Source organism: Prenolepis imparis, unplaced genomic scaffold (assembly GCF_030444845.1).
Source record: "Prenolepis imparis isolate NDT839.2.m4 unplaced genomic scaffold, iyPreImpa1.0 SCAF_6, whole genome shotgun sequence".
NCBI classification, from domain to species: Eukaryota; Metazoa; Arthropoda; class Insecta; order Hymenoptera; family Formicidae; genus Prenolepis; species Prenolepis imparis.
In genome coordinates, this window is record NW_028141164.1 from 12,864,672 (window position 1) to 12,886,770 (window position 22,099).

General features: G+C 33.7%; 1 protein-coding gene across 2 annotated transcripts in view; it reads right to left on the minus strand.

The window, feature by feature from the left end:
• Positions 1–267: 267 nt before the first annotated feature.
• The window catches only part of LOC145937729 (uncharacterized), a 174,449-nt gene continuing 152,617 nt past the window's right edge, over positions 268–22,099 (minus strand). The window contains exons 3-8 of one of the 2 annotated variants that reach the window (XR_014425616.1): positions 12,923–13,377; positions 4,711–4,943; positions 2,985–3,315; positions 2,699–2,857; positions 488–2,472; positions 268–397 (exon numbers count right to left, since the gene is read on the minus strand). Coding sequence is in view for 1 of the 2 variants with exons in the window: in XM_083041021.1 (XP_082897147.1) it covers positions 2,333–2,472; positions 2,699–2,857; positions 2,985–3,315; positions 4,711–4,943; positions 12,923–13,377 (1,318 nt within the window). In the remaining variant the exon portion in view is untranslated. Of the gene's footprint in view, positions 2,473–2,698; positions 2,858–2,984; positions 3,316–4,710; positions 4,944–12,922; positions 13,378–22,099 lie in introns of both variants that reach the window. The other variant, XM_083041021.1, reaches the window with a different exon arrangement.

Sequence of the window (22,099 nt, forward strand, 5' to 3'; positions counted from 1 at the left end):
AATGAACAATGACGCGAGAATCAAAGGATATAATGATGATGAAAAATTCGCGAACCGCAGAATGTAGGCTCGAAAAGGAAAATGTATATATACATTCATATATATATACCAAATGAGAGATGACGCGAAAAATAAATTGCTTCGTTTATACGTAAAATAGAGCGAATATGATCAATATATATATATATATATATATATATATATATATATATATATCATCACTCTCGCATTCGGTCTGCCTGCTCCGCAGCTTATATACGGATAAAATTGTCGTCCACAATACACACGCGTACGTACGTACGTCAATATTATCAATATATATCTATATACAATTCGACGTAGCCGATGACGTATGGGGGTGGCCATTGTCTTTCTTCTTCTTCTTTTTCTTTTTAATCTTAAAAGCGACAAAACGTAAGAGTTAAAGAGATACTAGGGACCAGTCGTAAGATTTGTCATGCTAATAATAGTATAATAGTTCACACACCCGATATTAATCAGCATCATCGTCGTAATCGTCTCATATGTAAACTATTAACGTTCTAGTTTGAGTTGTTGACGAATAAAATCCACGTGACAAGTGTAAATCCGATATATCTCGTGTGTCATAATTTATACTTGCGTATAAATCCTTTCCTTTCTCGTTCAGATTATTATTTAACTACATAGCGGCCCTCCTCTTCGTATGTGAGTTTTTTTCGATTCGCGTTTTTTTGGAATATAATTTGTGTGCCAATGCCCGTGTGTGTGTGTGTGTTTTTTCACTCCGCGCTTCTTTCTTAAACATTAGTTAAATACATGCTATTTTTTTCCGCAATTATTACAGCGCATTAAAATCAATTAGATGCGTGTGGATAATTAATTTTTAGTAACATGCTTTTTTTCGTTATTTAGTTCATTTAGAAATGTCTTTTTTTTTTCTTCTTTTTTTTATTCGATTCACCACAGCGCGAGTTTCAGATGCTTACCCTCTATAAATCCCTCTCTTTCGCTTCGTTCCTTCGCACTTCGGAGATTCCTCCCTCGCAGAATTCGCAATTGTTAATTGTCTACATTTCGAACACCGCTAAAGAGAAGATTATGGCAGGGTTATTTTTATATACTTCTGTTCTCTCTCTCTATTTTTCTCTTCCTCGTCGTCGTCCTTTTACTTTCTATATCCATCCACGATACACGCACACACCACTATACTCTTTATTAGACCTAGCATACTTAGAAAATACTTGAAAAATGAGTCTATTGGAAGGTGGCTGCCTGGATATATATATATATATATATATATATCCTTCACTATACACACTTCTTTAAAATTAAATTAATCGTTCCACGTTTAATCGTGCGATCAAAGTCACATTTCTCGCTGAGTATCTCACGTTCCTCATCGTAGAAAAAATTTTCATATCTTCTTTTCCTCTTCGTATCTTCATGTATCCTCCCTCCTTTTTTATATCTCTTTTTGTTGCTCCGTCAATCTTCTGCCGCGGCCGGATTGAAGCATCAAACGCTTGTTCGATGCCCGCTGCCCACTTTCGATCAATTGTAAGCAAACGACACGTCCCTATCAGCCTCCTGGCTTGATTAAGTCTAATTTTTTTTACTGGCCAACTGCGAAGTGTTTGTATATAGTCTCTTCGTGTGTTTTTTCGCATAACGTTTCATCTTCCTTCTCTAACCGCGCGTCTCCGAATTCGCCATCACGATTCATCAGCGTGTGTCGTCAGTACTAAGATGGATACTGAAGAAAAAGATGGTACGATATAGATCGTACGCGTTTCTGTCGATGCGAAAGCGCCGCCGCTCCTCGAAGAGAATAATTCTAGTAATTAATAAATATATTTAATTCTATCGCGATATAGAATCGTAGTAGACGTACATAAGAGACAACAGCATCACCCTAAATTCACCAGAAATATGTTTCCTTTTAAAGCCGCTTCCTTTTTCCTGCTTCTTCCGTTTTCCCAACTATATATCGAACTCATCGACGATGATAATGACGATGATGAGGATTGCGTTCGTCGTGACTTGTCCTAATAAGGGCGCCACGAGTCGTTATCAACACGGTATCCCGGCGTCGCTGACTCAGCGCGCTCTCTCGAGGTACTAGGCGTGTCTCGGTGCGTTGTCGCATGACCCATGTCAATTTGTCGATCGTCGTGGGCTTAATTAATAACGGAGACGCGCGGCCAAGTGCTCGCTCTGCTCCTTGATGGCATGCGAGGGGATAGCGGACGGTCGCTCCTTCTTCGTAGTAGTGGCAACGTTGCAGCATGTTCACGGTTATGATGTTCGCAGTCGTAATTGCGGTGGCATATTGAGGAGATTCATTCGGTGGTTACCTTCGGTCTCGGTAGAGAAGATAAGTCTTCATCGTCTGCGGTAAGTTCAGCTCATTGATCTTCTCCTCCAGCCTGTGCTTGCCGATTCGCTGCCGAATCACTCTTCGACAAAGATCCATCAGTGGCAGAGGCTCGGCTGTGGAAAAAGATTAACGTCCAATTAAAAAAAAAAGTTGTACAATATTTAACGCATTTGCGCAACGTTATTGTGTCGGCAAATGTCCATTAAATAAATACTATATAAAGAAATGGGAAGATATGGCAAGAAGATATTTAGCTTTCAACATTTATCTTTGATTAAAACGTTAAATATATTTTGTTTTTAAGTCATTGCTATTCTATTTCGACCGTTTGCTGCTTACGATCAAGTCCGCCAATGTATTTCATCGTGATCTCGCAATGTCCCCAAACAGCAGACACGATAGGGTGCAATTTCCTTCCCTTGAGCCCTCTGAAGGCTACTCCAAGATACTGACCGTCAACTACGAATGCTAACGTACCTTCATCCATGTCAAGGACCACTGTAAAGAAATCGTATAAGTTAAGATATTGTATATTACACTATATTGATATGGTATATATCGTTATCCAGTTTATAGGACACTTTGTATACGATAATTAGCAGAAATTCTTGCGGGAATCGCTTACCTAGAAACTTGTCAGGAACAATGAACGTCTCGTCGGCCTTCAAGAGGGTCGGATACGTAACACCAGTGTTGTTTCTCGAGTCGTGATAGAGTTTGTTCCTACCGAGATCCCAACCCCAACTAAGTTCGTTGTTGCCCACTAAACTCTGATAGCCAACACTATGCAATGGCGCGTCGGCCGTGGCGACTCCTACCACCGCGTGTGTACCTCGTTGCCTCGTGCTCCAATAAAGTTCCCATACGTGCATGCCCTTGGTGAACCCTACCTTCCCACGTATGCAATCTGTACTTTGTGCGACCGGGTGTCGATGAAACGTCAACTTGTCGTCCTCCTGAGAAATAATACAAAAATTAGGAGCGTTCAACTCAACCGAAAAAAATCTCCTTCAGAAATACACACTTATTTACTTTAGGACTTACGTTTAGAAGTGTCACAAATATATGAACGAATTATAATTAACTAAAAAAATCATATTGTATAAATAAATAAAATAAATATATAATATATATGTAGGATGTCCTTAATTTTAATTAATATATAAAGTCAAATATTGCTGAAACTGTAGCTGCAATGAGAAGTATTTCGTACAAAAGTTAAAAGATTTCGAAGAAGAAAAAAGTTGATAATCTTGAATTTTAACTAAGGTCAATTTTCAAGATTATTTAAAGGTCAATCTAGTTTTTTTTAAGTAGAATCACTCTCATTTTTTATATAAATTGATTCCTCGTTATATTTGACGTAAAATGTTATGAGGTTAGGAGGGCGAAAAAGTGAATAGTTGATGAGGTATATTTTATGCATTAATGTGACATATTTTTTCACATAAATTATAAAATATCTTATAAAATATTCATTTTTCGAGAATACTTTCATGCACAAAAAATTGTTAGAGTGGAATAGTCGAAGAATGAATAATTTACGAGATATTTCATGTGTGTGTATGTGTGTGTGCTTCATTCTGACATATCTTGACAAAAAATATAAAATATCTCGTAATATACTTATTTTTTGATAATTATAATATTAGAAGAAAGTATGCTAAATCGTACCCCCTAAGGTAAATATTAAAATTGCAATAAAACTCTTAAAGAAATGACATTTCTTTATTCATTTGAAACTATGGTTCTTTGTCAACGATATACGCTAAATATTAACACAAATTTATCATTGTTTCATATTGTAAATTAAAAATTAAAAGAAAGTAGTATTTAGTACGATTTACAATACCGGTTTGCTAAATTGTACCCGTAAATTTTTAAATCGTGCCTCTAACAATGAAATTAAAAAAATTGTAACAAAAATAAAGCACGGGGTACCGAATATATTACATGAAAATCACACAAAATAAATTTATGAACATCACTCATCAACGGATTACTTAAGAAGGAAACAAACATCGCGGCATTCGAGTGAGGCTAGTTGCGATACAACAGCGTTAACACCTCAAAATATTTTAACTCTGTTAAAGAAATACAATAGAGGTACAATTTTAATGAACGGTATACGATTTAGCATACTTTCTCCTACGAGGAATTTATGCAAGAAAATTATGATTTCGTTTAAAAAAGTAATGATGAAATCTCGAAATCTCAAAAATGCCTCCATCTGGAATACAAGACTATGTTTACGACAAGACGTCCCCCTCGAAATTCCACAACTTTTACATGAAATATTTTTCGATGGAAGCCTTGGTTTTCGAAAAATGGCAAAATATGTGTTATATTACCTTGACGAATATATTTAGGCTACGGTCATCAGCGTTCCAGCTGTGATGGGCCTGAGTGTCTCGCGAGGCAGGCGGCATGTCGAGGAGTACATCGAGACGCGGCGGTCTCTGGAGGTCCTGCGCTAGCTCGCGCGGTATCACCGACCGCGTGAACGTCGTGTTATTGCCACCGCCGACGCCGACCCCGCCGCCGGCTCCGGCTCCGCTCTCCCGGCTCATGCTCTTCACGCCGCCTGTAATAAGGAAAAAAACAATTTAGTCTTTACGATTTCATTCTATACGGTTTCTCATCTGCCAATCGATCAATCTGAATTTAATTAATTATCTGCACCACTATATGCAAGTCTAATGTAACATCTTTAGATCGATGTGATAATATTATATACCTTTTATTGTTGAAATATATAATATGATAATAATATATAGCAGCCTCTTAATAAGGAGTGGAACGAGCGACCGTGAACGTTTTATGGAAAGAGATTATGTACACAAGTAGAGAGCGTCTCCGAGATAGGAGGCGATTTTTTTTTATATCGAAGTCAAGTCGAAAAAACTTTTATGACAAAATATTTGTTTGAAAACCTTTTGTTTTGGAAAATATATGTCGCCAGATACGCGTATGCCGCGTGACTGAAGAAAACTTCGTATAGCTTTATCAGTTATTATTTCTATATGCGCGTCATCGTGTTTGTAAATATTGCCCTTAACTTAAAATGATTTGACTTCTATCAATTTTTCAACTTTATTAGCCTCTGTTTCAGTTATTTCTTTTTATCAAGCTTTATCTTTAGAGAACGAAAGCAATACGATAAAAAAAAAAAAAAAAAATACATCGATATATTATATCGTTTATTGGTTTAAGCCAGTTTGTATGCATTTGTGTTGCAATTAATAATTTATAGAAATCAAATCATATATATATAAGTATGAAAGAAATTTATTTCAAATTTTCATTTAATTTTTATACTATGATTCATTCTTTCACTTTGTTGATTTATTATTTCTCACGTGTTCAATCTTGGACGATGATCATTGAAAGATATTAAAAAAAAATGCTTTCAAACATTTATTTCTATATTTTTTAATTCTATTTCTATTTAAATATTTTTCTATTTAATTATTTAATTATTTTTAATTAATAAATATGTATACAGGGTGTTCCATTTTAACTTTGCCATCGAAATATCTCGTAGAGTCAAAAAGATACGAAAAAATGTTTCAAACAAAAGTTGTGTGGCTTCAAGGGGGACATAAGATAGTGGAAAAGATTTGACCTTACATAGTCATTTGAAGGTCATGTGAAGGTCACCGTCAATTGCTTAAATGGAACCTACTACTTTTCTTTGCATATTCTTGTAGCTTATCTCGAGAGCTTTCCAAAACCCTATATATGAGTTGAATTTCGTTCAGAATTTCCTGAGTTATAAGGCTTGAAAGTTACAATACCCATTACTCAAGATGTACCACGCGGAGGTTGCCTAGTCAGATTTACACATCTCTTGTGTTCAGAGAAAGATTGGAGAATGATCCAGTCAGTGAAGGCCTATAAGCCTATTATTGAGCCTTATAATACATCTGTCATATTAATTAAGTATAAAAATAACGGGAAATAAAAAAAAATTATTGCATTTCGAAGGGAGTACTATATAAGTTGCATTGTGATAGATTCGAGGCAATTAATATTTTTATCAATATATAAGAAAAAAAAGATATAATATACCTATAATATATACCACCATATCGCGAAAACACAATATTGTTAGACGAAAAGGAAACGGAAGAGGTCCGTCCTCAACAGACACTCGTTCGAGATTCAGTTATCGTCTGCAAGACGATATGGTTAGATACCTGCTAGGAATGCGATGTATCAGATTTGGCAATGAATGCAGACACACAGAGGGGAAGGGAAGAGGGAAAGGAAAGGGACAAGAGAAGAAGAGCAAGAAGGCAAGAGAGAGGACCGAGAAAAAAAAATAATATCCGGCGGTCAATTTCGGTACGGTTGACCCTCGGATATTCTTGGTTTATCCCTTGGTTTATTTGCCTCGGCAGCTGTTCCTGCACTCGAAGGGGCTCCTAGGATTCCTCCGAGGGATCGAAAGGTCTCGAAGGATCGTTTCGTGCCTTGAAAAAGGCACGAGGGGACAACGATAGAAAAGAGGCTCTTTCACCAGATGACCCCGAAGACTTAAGCCCGACATCAGGTTCTTTTTTTTTGTTTCTCTTTCTTTCTCTCTCTCTCTCTCTCTTTGTCGCCTTTCAGCATTTCGGTTTGTTTCAATTCGTACTAGGGCACAAATGCGATCTCGGATCATAAATTTCATGGCATTTTGTAGCAGGAGTCATGGAATTACAGTCTACGGTTTACGATATCGATGAAAAGAAAAAAAGACACTTTGTAAATACAAATAGTCTTGTCGTATACTTATTATTTGTTGTCGGCCGTCAGAAAACTCGAATAAATTTTTCGGGAAAACGAGATGAGGAGAAACATCCCATAGGAAATAGGAAATAGGGAAACATTCCACTAAGAAAGAGAAATTTTCCGTGAGAATTTTCGAATTCTGAGGTAGATAAAAGAGAGAAGACCCCGAAAGAGTGCCTTGTTAAAGAAAAAAGGCGAATAAACGTAGAGATAGAAATGACGACTATCCCTGGAGCGGGAATTGTCCGCGGACTCGTGAGTCTCTTAATGAGAATCGTTGTATGTAAGTAATTAGCCACGACGGGCATTACTTCATGGAGGCGCTGAACCCCGACGACGATGTAATTTAACGTATGAAAAATTTAAGATGGGCGATTCACATAATAACCGTAATACGAAACGAAGAGAAAAAAGTTTTCATTGATTGCATATAAATATTGAAATATTTATTAATTCTTAATTTTTTTTATATTTTCAATTCTTTTCTATATTTCTATATTTTCGATTATTTTTCTATATTCTTTATTTTTGTCTATATTTTAAAAGAAAAAAAATTTTTTATTGATTTCATACGAATTTTTTATCGATTTTATATAAATAAAAAATTTTAAATATATATTATATATATACATTTTACCTAAAGATTTGTATAAAATCGATAAAAATTTGTTCTCGTAAAATATAGAAAAAAATAAAGAACATAGAAAATAATCGAAAATAGAGAAATATAGAAAAAAATCAAAAAAATATTTTAAAAAATTAATAAATTTTTAAAATGTATATTAAGATTAAAATATTTATTAATTCTTTATGTTTTTCTATATTTTCCATATCTAATTTTTTATTTAAAATTAGATTTAAAAATGTTATTATATTTAATTAAAAATTACTTCTTTTTATATTTATTTTATTCGATACATTCAATTACGATCAAACGTTTAAAGTCATATCTATAAGTCGATGACGACATGCAGCCGGCGCGGGTTTCTTATGAAACAGGATGTAACTGTTAAAGAAAAATAAATTTGTGAAATACGAATACGCCAATCGCGTCTAATGTGACGAATGAGTTCCGATGAAGGCGTCTCGTTGTTCAGAATATAAATCAGATCTTGGAAAGAAATGATAAGACAAAAAAAAGTTATTTAATTGACAGCAGATATTTGTGCTTCCTAATTTTCTTTATATATAAAAATAATGAAAACATTTATTTGATATATTATTATATATAATTATTATATATGTATATGAATCAATAATTATTTATTATTGCGTTTCATTATGTGTAAAAAATTATTTTGTTAAATCACGAGATGTGATAATGATAATATAATGTTATATCATCGCGGAAGTTATTTTAAACAAACAGAACGTAAACTTTCTTATCTAAGTTATTTTCCATAACTAATAAGAGCTCTATCTCTCTTCTGCCAGTTATATTAAATATTTTTATTATCTTGACAGAAATGTAAATGCATAAGCTTGTGATTTTATTATCTTGACAGAAATGTGTAAATATAAGATTGTGAGTTAGATAGTACAAAAATTTGAAAAGGGCGCTACCTGAAAGCCTTATCTGTCTCATGTGGGGAGCAAGGCATCTCGCTTAAAGGACCTGTTCCAGGTTCTACCTGAGCAGGTAAAATGAGGCGCGGTCAAGGACCTTGACCCTCAATGAACGCTTCACGAGGTAAGTTAATCCGAAGAACCTTCTAGTCGTGAACGCACACACACATGTACATACACGCACACATGTATACGCAGACGAGCTTCAATCCTTTTACGAGTGGACTCTACATGCAGTGTGGCCACATGATAAAATAATGTCAAATGCATATATGTATGATATATGCACGATACATGTCATATATCTTTAATTTATATCTAGGGAAGAATTCTAGGGGAGCCTGCTTTCTTAAATTATATCTTATCAATATACTTATATAAATAATATATATCTTTTATACTATATATTAATATATGTCACACAGTGTATGACATATATATGTTAGATATATATTTATTATATAGATATATGTGCTCCGTTGTTAGAAAGCACTCTCTATAATAATTATAAACATAATAAAGATAAAGTACAAGTAAAAAGAAGAGTAAAAAGAAATAAATAAAAAAAAGAAAAGAAAAATAGTAGATAGAATTAAGAGACTTTTCGATTATAGAATCTACATACTCAGATTCTGCTCAAAAACAGTAGTCCAAAACAATTATTATGGTTACATTCTAGAACATCTCTGAGAAAAATTTAACTCAATGACTTTCGAAATTTTTAAAAATGTTTTTAATTAATTTTAGTATTGCTTATAATTTTAGTATGCGCAAGAATTGGCGCATACGTTTCTCTTGAGAATAAATTCAAAAATCAAGTTCCAGAGTCCTTCATTTTTACTCCCAAAATAAATTTCTCGGGCTGTGTTCCGAAATTGACTGCCAGCACTGGAAATCTATAGTTCACGTCACATATATTATAGATTTTCAGTATTGGCAGTAAATTTTTGAACACGGCTTTGATCCAAGAACTTAGGGTCATTCCACAATAGGTTGCAAACACAGATATCTATACTATAACTAGATCGCTAACTTCCATTGATTTTGTACATAAAATATGTCCCCGAAAACCAATGACCGCAGAAAGTATATACGAAAATATCTCATTCTGCACAGAAAAATTCTCTATCTGCGCATGTACATTTAGGGTGCTTTCCAGCAACGACACAGTGTGACACAGAGTATCATTCTATCTTCTTTCAATATCAGTGAATAACAAAGATAGAATGATACTCTGTGTCGCTAGCCGCGTTCAGCGGACTCAACTGCTAAGTAGCAATCGAACGTGATTGGTTCCTACTTTAAGATCCAGCCAATCAGCATGGACTGACATCGGAAAATTGCTCAACTGTTGAGTCCGCTGAAACGCATCCATCGTTGCTGGAAAGTACCCTTAGTATACGTAACGTGTACTATATACACATGCACTCACATATACGGAATCCAGCCTATATATATGTCAATACATAGTTTCTTAGTACATAAGAAGTCGAGTCACGTGTACATAAGGAGTTAGCAGTCTAGTTTATATATAAATGTGGTCATATGCTAGCGCGTAAGTGGCTGCGATAGAGGATGCGATATAGGAATAGAAAGAGAAAGATTGACAGAAGGGATCTATGTGCAGCTATTTCTTTTTCTATTGGTATATCGCTTTTTCAGCTCGCTCGCGCACTCTATTATATGCATGCCCAATGCTTGGAGCACGCGACGCGACAAACCTCATATCTTTATGGACGCGGTGTGAATCCAGCATATACTTTATGCAAAAGTTTGCTTTGCTGCAGTACGAATCGTTTTTCTTCGTGTGTACATCGTAAGAACGACATTCGAGTCGGAGTTTGCATAAGTGTAGTAATGTTAAAAATATTATAGTTAAAAAAGTTATTAAAAAATGTGAATAATTTAAAGATTTATATATGAGACATAAAAGTGAGAAAGCCATAAAGAAGAAGAAGTTACCGATTTTATCAACTAAGTGATTTTTCGGCTACAATTTTTAAGTGTGAATTAACTAAACTATTGCTGTATTTGAATTCTGCAGAATTATTATCCAGATAATTTCCAGGTATTTCAAAAATTATAATTTTTATTTTCTCTACGAAATATTAGATAATGTGCATTAATTCGCCTTTGATACTATTTTTTAAATGTATTTTTATAAGACACTGCATCTTTATTAAGAGCCGTACAAATCCTATCAGTTTTTTAGCAATATTTTTTTTAATTAGTAGATAAATATATACAATATATAGTCTAATATATACAAGATATATCCCAGAATTCGCGAACATGGAATGCACGTGCATCATTGTACGTGCCAGAAGAAGCAACATTTTTTTCTGGCAAAATTGCGTCTGAACACTATTTTTTTAAATGAGAGCAACATTAAATTAATGAATAAGCGCTCCTTAGGCATGTGCGTGACGCGTAATAGCGTGTATTTGTTGCGCCCGGACGCAGAGTGTCCCGCCGCTTTTTTCTAATTGACATCAGAAGTTTCTCAAATATAAAATAATGTGCAAAGAACAAAATTACAATTGGTTTTTTATTTATCAGAGCAAACATTGTGTGAACGTTAATATATTAATACAATAGTTTAGAACAGTTATAAAATTTGAATATCTTGATAAACATTGCATTAATTGAATTTAAATTAATATAAATATATATAAATATATAAATATATAATATATAAAGCTCTATTTTATATTAAAGATGCATGTCTTTCTTTTACTTCAGCAAATTGTTTGATAAGCTTCAATGTTTCTAATTTGCTGGCGATATCATGTTCAATCAAAATATTGGTTATTTTCATCTTTTTTTTTTAATTTTTTACTTTTAGTTGATTACATTTAAAGATACGTCGACAATCGCTGGTCGTGTACTGCACCCGTTGTACCCCGGTTTAAAACAGACCTGTATATTATTATTACGCTATATCTTATTATTTCGTTGAAGATTTTATAAGAATTATGTATAATATCTAAATATCGCTATTTTAAATACACATAGTCTGTGGCATGAGCTTTTCCTTTTTGTTCTTTTTCCTTTCGTAATTTCTATTTTCTTGTCTCGCGCACGTGCATGAACACGTGCACAAATAAACTAAAAGATACTTTCGCTAATTGTGTGTGATTAATTCAGTCAAGATCCTAACCCCAAGTTTTCACAGATATTAATTAGAAAATATTCCCTTATCGAGTAAGCAAAATATAGCGATATTTAAATGTTATGCTTAATTCTTAAAAAATCTTTAGTAAAATAGAAAATAGGTTATATGTTATCACGCAACATGTACGTCATCTTCTGCCTAATCTAGAACTTTTGTTAGCTTAAAGCTGCTCTCATTTAAAGAGACGCTAGAGAAAATAGGTGCTTCTTCTAGCACGGATAATGACGCTGTGCATTCTGTGTCCACTAATTCTGAGACACTCTATATACTATGTATAAGTTCTATGCTATATACGTAATGTGTCCGGAAAATGAGAATGATTTTTTTTACGCTTATCAGAAAGGTTGCATAAGGAAAGTGGGGGTCAAAGGACGCTCCTCTGCATTTCCGTGACGAGAGTGAAAACGAGGGTGCACTACTGTAACATACCTTCTATAATATACTGATTATTCGAAAGACTCGGACTCAACTGAGAAAAGTCCAACCGTAGATCTAAGATCTCTCCTCCCTACTTTTCTTATGCAGTCCTTCTGACGAGCGTAAAAAAATCATTCTCATTACTTTCCGGATACACCATGTACTTTATCGGTAAAATAATTACTGTTAAGCTATTAAATTAATTTTATAAACATAGATGATAACATTTCAAAATTCCGCATTAAAGAAGAAAATATGCAGATTCAAAATAATCATTAGAATTGAATAATATGAAAGGCGATTTAATACAATTACTTATAATTCCTTCTGTTGGGAAATAATTAATTTTTTCTTTCAGATTTTATCTGATATTTATGTTTCTCTCTCTTTTTTAAGAATTTTAAGATAAAAATAAAAATTTTATAATTATTTTTCGTAAACAATTATTTAAAAAATTAACCTTGACATTTTTAAATCGTTAAACAAGAAAAAAAAAAATTGCGATAAATTCTATCATTTGACTCAAAAAAAATTTATTCCTTTTCATCACATCGCGCGAATCATCATATTCGTCATTAGGGAAGTAGAGATAAGGGAATTGGGGAGTCTTTCGAGACTCGACGACGAACCTGAAATCTTTTGGCCCATGTTCATGTGGCCCCGGTGGGAGCGATGGTGTGGGTGATGCCGGTGGTTATGGGGGTGGTGTCGGTGTTCGGTGCACTGCTTGCTGGCAGGCAGTTTGTGCCTGTGGTGTCTGTTGCTGCAGGTGGTGGTGGTGGTGGTGGTGGTAGTCGTGGTGGTCGTGGTGGTGAGGTGATGATGATGGTGATGGTGGTGGTGGTGATGGCCGGTAGTCGGTGGTGCAGTAGGCACCACGCCACCGTCTATTCCTCCCCCGCCGCCGTCTCCCACTCCTCCTCCTCCTCCTCCTCCTCCGCCGCCGCCGCCGCCGGCGCCCCTACCGGGGCTACCACCGCCCCCGCCGCCGCGGCCGCCTGCAGTACCTGAACCGCCTCCGGTACCGCCAGTCGCCCCGTTTCCGCGGCTACCGCCCCCGCTCACGCAACGATTTGCTTTGTACCTGCAATGCGAGAACAGAACGAGGGCACGTTAATTCGTGTGCGTTCCGAGGGGGGTGAGAGAGAGAGATAGAGGGAGATAGAGATTGATACGCGAGCCGGGATCGATATCCCGAGGAAGGGGGAAAGTGATTTTGGCCGGGGTTGATTTTCACGGTTGGCGAACCCGTAAATGCTTATCTCGTTCGAGGATAAACGCATATTTGGCGCCTATAAGAATTTACGAAAATTGAAAGAATTTACAAAAAATGATATTCTTCTCCTTCTTGTTTTATTCTCCCCGCTTTCGCGGATAAATCCTCCGCGATTCTCGGGAAAACCTCGCTGAATTTTCCCCGCATGAGAAACTCACGTCGAATCAAGAGCGTGCCTTCGAATTTCGGATAAATCCGAGGTATATGCGCCTCGTCTGCGGATTCAGGAAAAAAAAGCTTCGTCCGAGCGAATCTCGATTAATCACGTTTTCCTATTTGCGGGACTTTGCGGACGGATTATCGATGTATATAAGCGTGGGCTAGAGAGAATTGTGGAAAAATCGATTAATTCTTTACAACGAATAAAGTATTGCATATATAGGAGGGTAGTGTTTTTTTTATCGCGGAAGTTTTTTTTTATTTATTATAGCACGGAAAATTTTTTACTTTATTATAGATAAGAAATTTATATTTATATAAATATTTATTATATCAAATTAATTTTTTTATTATTTATTAAAAAAATTAATTAAATAAATAAATAAAGAAAAAAATAAACATTAAAGTTAAAGAATCTTAAAATAATAACCTAAATATAACTGAAGATTTTATAGCGCGATAATGTCTAATGAAATCAGACCATCTTTAATTCAATATCTTCTCCGCGTTTTTATTATATACTTTGCGTCATTAAAATTATATGGAACATTGACTACGTAAAGCGCGAATACGAGAAAACCCGAGTGAATTTCCGTACTAAGAATAATTGACACTAAGAAATTTTCGACACACACATCTTAAATAAATTACGTTGCAATTATAATATTTCATATAAGTCGATCGATGCAATATATCTTTTAAGATTTTTAAATTTAATTTTTTTATTATTATTTTTTAATGTTACGTCATTTTTATACAAAATTGGCAACAAATCACGATTATTTAAGAATGTCTCTTTTTCATCATTAACATAAAATTGATGTATTTATGGAGAATCATTACCTCAGACTGCAAATAAAATGTAATTAACGGAGAAGCGAAAGTTTACAAGAGTACACGTAGAGATCTGCAGATAAGAATATGACAGCGACTCTTTCTTGGTAGAAATACACAATACACAACGTGCCAGAACAAATAAGGTTAGTCGTATACATGATGATCAGGTCTCATCCACTTGGAGAGAAAAAGAAAACCACGAAAAACAAATGAAGATTAGGCGCGGAATTAAAACGCGATAATAAATAATTTTATGAAAACGAGATATGATGAATATATATAATTGAATCAGGAATTCTCTCTCTCTCTCTCTCTCTCTCTCTCTCTCTCTCTCTCTCTCTCTCTCTCTCTCTCTCTCTCTCTCTCTCTCTCTCTCTCTCTCTCTCTCTTTCTCTGTTGTATTCTGCGGAAAAAGAACATTTAATAAGCTTGAGAAAATGAAAAAAAGATATGGATGATGTAGATTTTAGAATTTTATAAATTTCTTCTTCTAGCTTCGATGTTTAAAAAAATTTTTAAATTATAATCTCATTCCATTTTCACTAAAAATGGCAGATAAATTTGATGAATTTTTGTGTATTGCATAATTAGAAATAATCACGCCTAATTATTTTTAGTATTGAATGTCGAATGTCAAATGAAGATGAGAGAAGCTAGAAAAAAAGGAACGAAAAGAACTGACGAGACGATTTTTTTCAATTCAACGATCTTTCCCTCAAGTTTGTGATGTAATATAATGTACGCCGACCATAACTCGATCGCTCGTCGTATCCATGTCGGTCCATGCTGACTTCCGGTCGCGGACACCGGACATTGGCATCCTGAATCCGGCCGATTCGGTTTCATTCGCGATAATCAACGCCAGGAAAAAGGAACCTGCTATCCGGAAATTCATGAAAAAATTCCGCTTGTGCCTCGGATAAAAAAATTCGATCCCACACATTAAAGCCATTTTTTTTAGACGATTTGTAATTCGCGATAAATTTTTAAAACAGAATTTTGTTTATAATATTAGGCGTATTTCATACGCCATATATTCTCATATATGTCTATTTTATATATGTATATATTTTTTGTATTAACTTTGTGTATGTGTTAATTTTGCTTCTTTACTGAAGTTTCCATATCACGCGACACACGTATTGAAATTATAAATATAATTCTATCGCCTAATTAAAGTTGATTTTAAACGACCTGTAATTCGCGACAAAATTCAAAACAGAAATCTATCTATAATTTCATGTGCATATGTATTATATTTATATATATGTCCTATTTCTTAAATTTTCTAGGTTTTCTCTGCATTATGCAACACATAAAATTGTAAATAGAATTTTATAAATATTCTGCTCTAAATACTTCATCGTGAAATATAAATCATTTTAAAAAAGTAGGATAATCGCGCTTATATAAACAGCCAAAAATTACGTATATCAATCTAAATCTGTTCCAATATTCACATCTACACGCTCCAATATTAATTAACATTAGCGCAGAAGCAAAATTTCGCGATGAGCGACAGACAAGCCTCCCCGAGATCAAATTTGGGCAAATTAATTGTCCTGCTTTCACAGCGATTTGATAATATAAACACATTAGGAAAGCGTAGTTAGCGATAATTATATCAACGACAGAGAGCCCCGCGATGTAGAGCCGGCTCGAAGAAACTTTCTGTTGGTTAATCGTTGTTGTTTGTTAACAAGGTCGTTTAGTGGATAGCGCGATGTTTCGCCATAAATCCGTTGCATCTCGTCGACACCTGTTTATTCGTCAGAACTCTCGGTATAGTTGACTGAATATATTGACATATCCAGCGCGTTATTTCTCTATCATCTTCTCAATATAATTATATAATATCGTATAATTTTCAGATAATTTCTTTGCCTTGACTTTAATCCCGTACAAAAAATTTAATTTGCTGAATTTTGTCAATTTTTTGAGATATTAAATTTTTAGATTACCCAAGAATTATGGAAAGCTGAAATGTGAGATGTATAAACATTTAAAATATCAAGGTATCATTTTGGCATTCGAAAAATGTATACATGTATAACTAAAATATTGGATTCTTGACAATTTATGTAATTCGTGTTTATATATAGTGTCATTTTTCAATCGTGAAAATATATCGGAAGATTATGCGATAATCGTGCGATTTTCAATCAACGCTCGTAAAAAGAAATTTTATAGATATAAAATATAAAGAATTAAATATTTTAATTTTATATTTTTAATATAATGTAAAAAAATATAAATTATTAATATAAATTATAAAATATATAATTTTATTCGGTAAAAAACGATATCTATATAATAATCATATAAATCAATATTGAAGAACATATATTGTATATTTATAATATATAATCTTATATATATTTTTAATATATATATAATTTTATATGTTTATAATATCTTAATATTTTCAAAAATATTAATATAATTGTTGTATAAAATACATAATTTTATATTTTTATTGTAATATAAAAAATTTTAAACCAAATATATATTTTAGATATAATTTTATAGGTAGGTATATATTCGAGAATCGGTTAATAAGAGTCGAAGTAAATACAAGCGTGTCCCTGTAAAAAAAGCGGACGCTCAAAATACCTCGGCCTCGAAATGCCTTTCCAAATAATTGTGAAACATTCATAATTAATCATCGCTACGGTAAATGAATAAATCATTACGATTGTTGCTGCGCGGCGAACAGGAAACGCGGTCGAGAAACCGCGAATTTAATTTCCCGCCGCGCGGAAAGTAAATGAGTAAGATGCCCTTTGAGCCTCATGCGCGGGCCGTTCATGGCAAATCGTCGTCACGGTGCTGACCGCTATAGCAAAGCGTTTCATTTCAAGTCCATTAATGGCATTTATCTCTGTTAACCGTGGCGGGCAACGGCGATATCACCTTGAGTGGAACGAAGAGAAAGTACTGAAATTGAGGAAATGGGGAGGGGGAAAGGTTTCTCGCCGTTTGTGCGACTTGGCCAATCAAAATATTCGGGACGATAAATAAAAACACTGTCGAAGTTTATGTATACGAGCAAAGATGTATTATAGTGATTGTCTTTCATATTCTTCTTAGTTTATTTATTTATTTTCTTTTAGCTTATATTTTTATTTTTTTTTTATTTTAATACGATGGATTAAATGTTTTAAGAAATTTTGTGTACACATAATATCTATATATAAGAGTTTAAGTTTCATTACAAATTATGATTTAGTAATGTTTTGCTGTCAAAATTTTGTTCTTGAATAATTTTAGTTGTCAAAAATTTTAGTAATATTATAAATACATGTCAATATATAAAGTCGAAATTGTGCAAAAAGATTAATTTGCTAAAAAATTACGACAATATAGATTTTTACAATATAGAATTATAGATACATGTCAATATAAAGTCAAAATTGTATAAAAAAGACTATTTGTCATGAGAAACTTTTTATTACTATAGAAACAATTTATTATTATAGAAACTTTTTATTTTTTTTAAAGATAAATTCTTAATTTTATTTCGTATGTTATTAAGAGTTAGAAATTTAGAGTATGTCAGAAGACTTCGAAAAATGTCTACGCAAAATTAATTCATAGAAAATTCAGATTTGCTCGTCATCAGATATTTGTTTAAATAAGATCTTTGTATATAAGAGTTTAATTTATTTTATTACAGATTATTATTCAGTAATAGAGTTGTTTTACTGCTGGAGCTTTTTGTTCCAGAATCATTTTAACTGTCAAAAATTACAGCAATATCATAAAATCAAAATTGTGTAAAAAACGACTAATTTTGTCATCAAAAACTTTTTATTATTATAGAAACTCTTCGTTTTTTTTCAAAAATAAATTCTTACTCAATTTTATTCCCTACGTTAAGAGAGAATTAGAAATTTAGAGCACATCAAAAGACTTCGAAAAATGTCTTTACGCAAAATTAATTTATAGAAAATTCCGACTTGCTCATCGTCGAATATACAACTAGGCATCAAAAGGGTTAATTTAATCCGCGCTTGCTACAGAGATTTGTTTGAGACTAACTCCTACAAACGATCTGAACCGTAGGACATTTGATTTCGAGACGAAATACGAGAATCGCTTGGCGGTTCAAACGCTATATAGAGGCGTCCGACCGGCGGCGGTATTGATCCGCGGGGGTCACCTTTGCCCCACCTCGACACGGGACCAACCTCCAAATCCACCCCTGCCCTGCCCTTCAGAGCCCCGCGCCACGCGAGTCCTCACGACCGACAGACGTTACACCACGAGAACTCCTTCTGTAAAATAGACCATCGAAATATTCCTGGCAAAAATGCCGCAGAGAGATTCTCTCATACATCGTGATATGTAGAAATTTTTTAGAAGAGCGTCGGATTAAGGGGATCCCTTAGCGAACTCCGACAAAATAGTAGCGTCCTCATTTTGCAATTAAAAATATCGGTAATTACCGACTGACTATTGAAGAATAATTATACTGACATTTTGAATTCCATTTATCAATCATCTCAGGTCAAACATGTATTAGAAATCCATGTATATATTGCACACATGGATCACTTTTTGCTACGTTTTGCTTTTTAATACTATTTTAGGTTTGAACGTAAATATGTATTGCTGTTTTTCGCTCTACTATATCTACAATGCACGCACACATACGCATGAATCCTAATACAAACTATTTTTATATTAGACTTCCAATCTAGATTTAGAAAGTAATAGTGCTTTTTTTCGTGTACTTCAATCTCAGGGAACTTATTTTTATATTCGCACAAAGTGTATATTTTTTATATAAAGCACATATTATGCTGAGTTGACAGCTCGTCTCCAATTCGAGACGCTATATCGAGATAAATGTAGATAAGGAAAAAACAGTAATTTTGTAATTATTTCTCGTTTCTCATATGAAATCCCTGGGATCACTGATGTATCTATGTATTGCAGTCGTAGAGAAGCATTTTTAATTCTTTCAAATTAATGCGATGAAAGAATAGAAGTACGAAAATAGTAATTTGTCGATAGAACAGACAGTCGCGAGTGATCCCCTTAAACCAAATATATATACATATACATATATGAAGCAAAGATAATTGTATAATGCTTTTTAATTTTTAATTGTTTTATATCTCTATATTTTTGTTGATGACAAATTTTTTATTTTAAAAAAATCCGACAAATAATGTTTTTCAGAACTAAACTACCCTTTGCGTGAGAAAAGTTCTGTCGATGACTAATTTACTTTAAATTAATTCCAAGAGAATTAATGTAGGATTAAAGAGAAAATACCTATACATATAATTTGACATTATACATTTCAGAAAAAAATTATATAAATCGCCGCATCTCATGAACAATTTTTTATTTTATTTTGAAAAAATCTGACAATTAATATTTTTTCAAAAATGTCCCGCTCGCGTGAGGAAAGATGCATTCCTCCATTTATGTAGCTGACTCTGTTGCAAGGCTCCGCACGCCTGTATGCTGAATAAATATTTGCCAGGAACGACGGAGAGAGAGAGAGAGGGAGAGGGAGAGGGAGAGAGAAAGAGATACCGTGTTAATTGTTAATTTACAAATTCTCGCGCGCTCGTTCCATCGCGTAAATATTTAGCGTGTACAACGTCGATGTTTCATGCAACGTTTAGTTTAACGCTGCACATCGTGAAATTCATATTTTCACGCGCCCAGCAGATGATTCGTAATGGTTCGCGAGCACACTTAACAATGATTAATTTGTCTATTATATATATATATATATAATATTTATTTCAGAAGATAGATACATTACTCGTTATAAATATTAACGCGCAATCTGTTTCCTATCGCTTTGATTCCCTTCCTTTAAATTTATAAAAGTATAATCTTACATTATAAAATTTAATAGAGTAGTGCAGAGTGTTTTTTATTTTTGAAAAAAAATAATCAAAATATTTGAACGCTATATTATTGATCGCAACCAGATCAACGCTAAATTTTTGCAGAGATATTTAGCGACCATTATTACCAGGCTATCCCATCAATATCTTCCTCGAGCGATTATTATACAGCAACTTCTCTACGATGGCATTTATTACCATTTATTAATAAACATATATATCCGGAAGCGCCGTATCGGCACACACGGATTTAGAGCAATCGTAATCGTATATTTATGTGTGCTGTAATCACCGTTGCGTGGTTCGACGTAATCTTCCGTGATAACGGTGTTGCGTTTAAAGAGAGAAAGAGAGAGAGAGAGAGAGGAGAGACAGGATATTTCGACGATTATCGACGACGCACGCGGGGTCCGTAATATTGATTTTTAAACAAATCCTCCCTCGAGGCGAATCCTTCCTTTTTCCTTTTTCCCGGACGATAGAGCGACGATGTCGGGGAAAGCGTATAGGATCGACCAAACATCGTCGTCCATAAATCGCGTGGCCGGTTGTCTCATCACGCACGGCACCGCCAAGAGCCATCGACTAACCAGTTGCCAACCGGCTAATCAACTCTAACGATGTAGATGTCAATTGCGTTCAATGATACTGAAATGATGCGTAATGCGTCGCCGTTGCTTCTCTCGTCGGCGACGGCGTTAAAAGCAAGGATCACGGATCTCTCCAATCCAAAAATTACATATGTATATGTATGTATTAAGGACGAATGACGAAACAAAAAACTGTCATTTTTTTCGGTAACAAATGTTTTAAAAAACTATTTTATTTTTTTTATTTCTTAATATTAATATTTTTATATTAAAAATTCTTGTTATACTTATCTTTGTTATTTTATATCAATTTTTATATATAATTTTTACATATAAAATATAATACATAAAATATGATATATAAATTTATATAAAATTATAAAAAATATATTTATATTTTAATATTTCAATATATCAAGAAATCATATAAACATTTTTATAATAATAATAGATTCTTTTGATCAATTAATTCAAATAATTTGGCTCTAAATTTTTCTCTAAATATTACTTTTTATGGTGTAAGAATGGTAAGAAATTAATAATTCAAAGAATTTTTTGTAAATTATATTTCGGGGATGATAAAATTAAATTCTTAATTAATTTCAACTGCAGTTTGTTTTAATAGAATTTCACTTCGAGAGGTTTAATTATAAAGTCATGTGATGCGAAAAATGGGGAAAGTGCAATAAAGAAAGATTTCGACTCTGTCGACATTTTCTTTGGGGAAAAGTCGACTCTGAATTGGCTAAAGAATAATTTTACGATAGTTCTATATAATAATTATATAAAATTTAATAATTTAATTAATTATATTTAATAATTATATAAATTTCTTTACATAAATTTTTTTTTCAAAGAAACTCTTCAAGATCTAGTATCAGAGACAGATACCAGCACTCATCGTGTAAAATATTCGTTCTTTTCTGCGCAGAGTTTTAATTTACACGACAAAGATGCCGATAGACAATAGACCGGTTCTGTGACGATTGAAGGTTCGTAGCACAACCGGCGACTAATAACGACCATTTTACACTTAGCAGTCGATTTTATGTTAGTGCGGCACAGCTGACA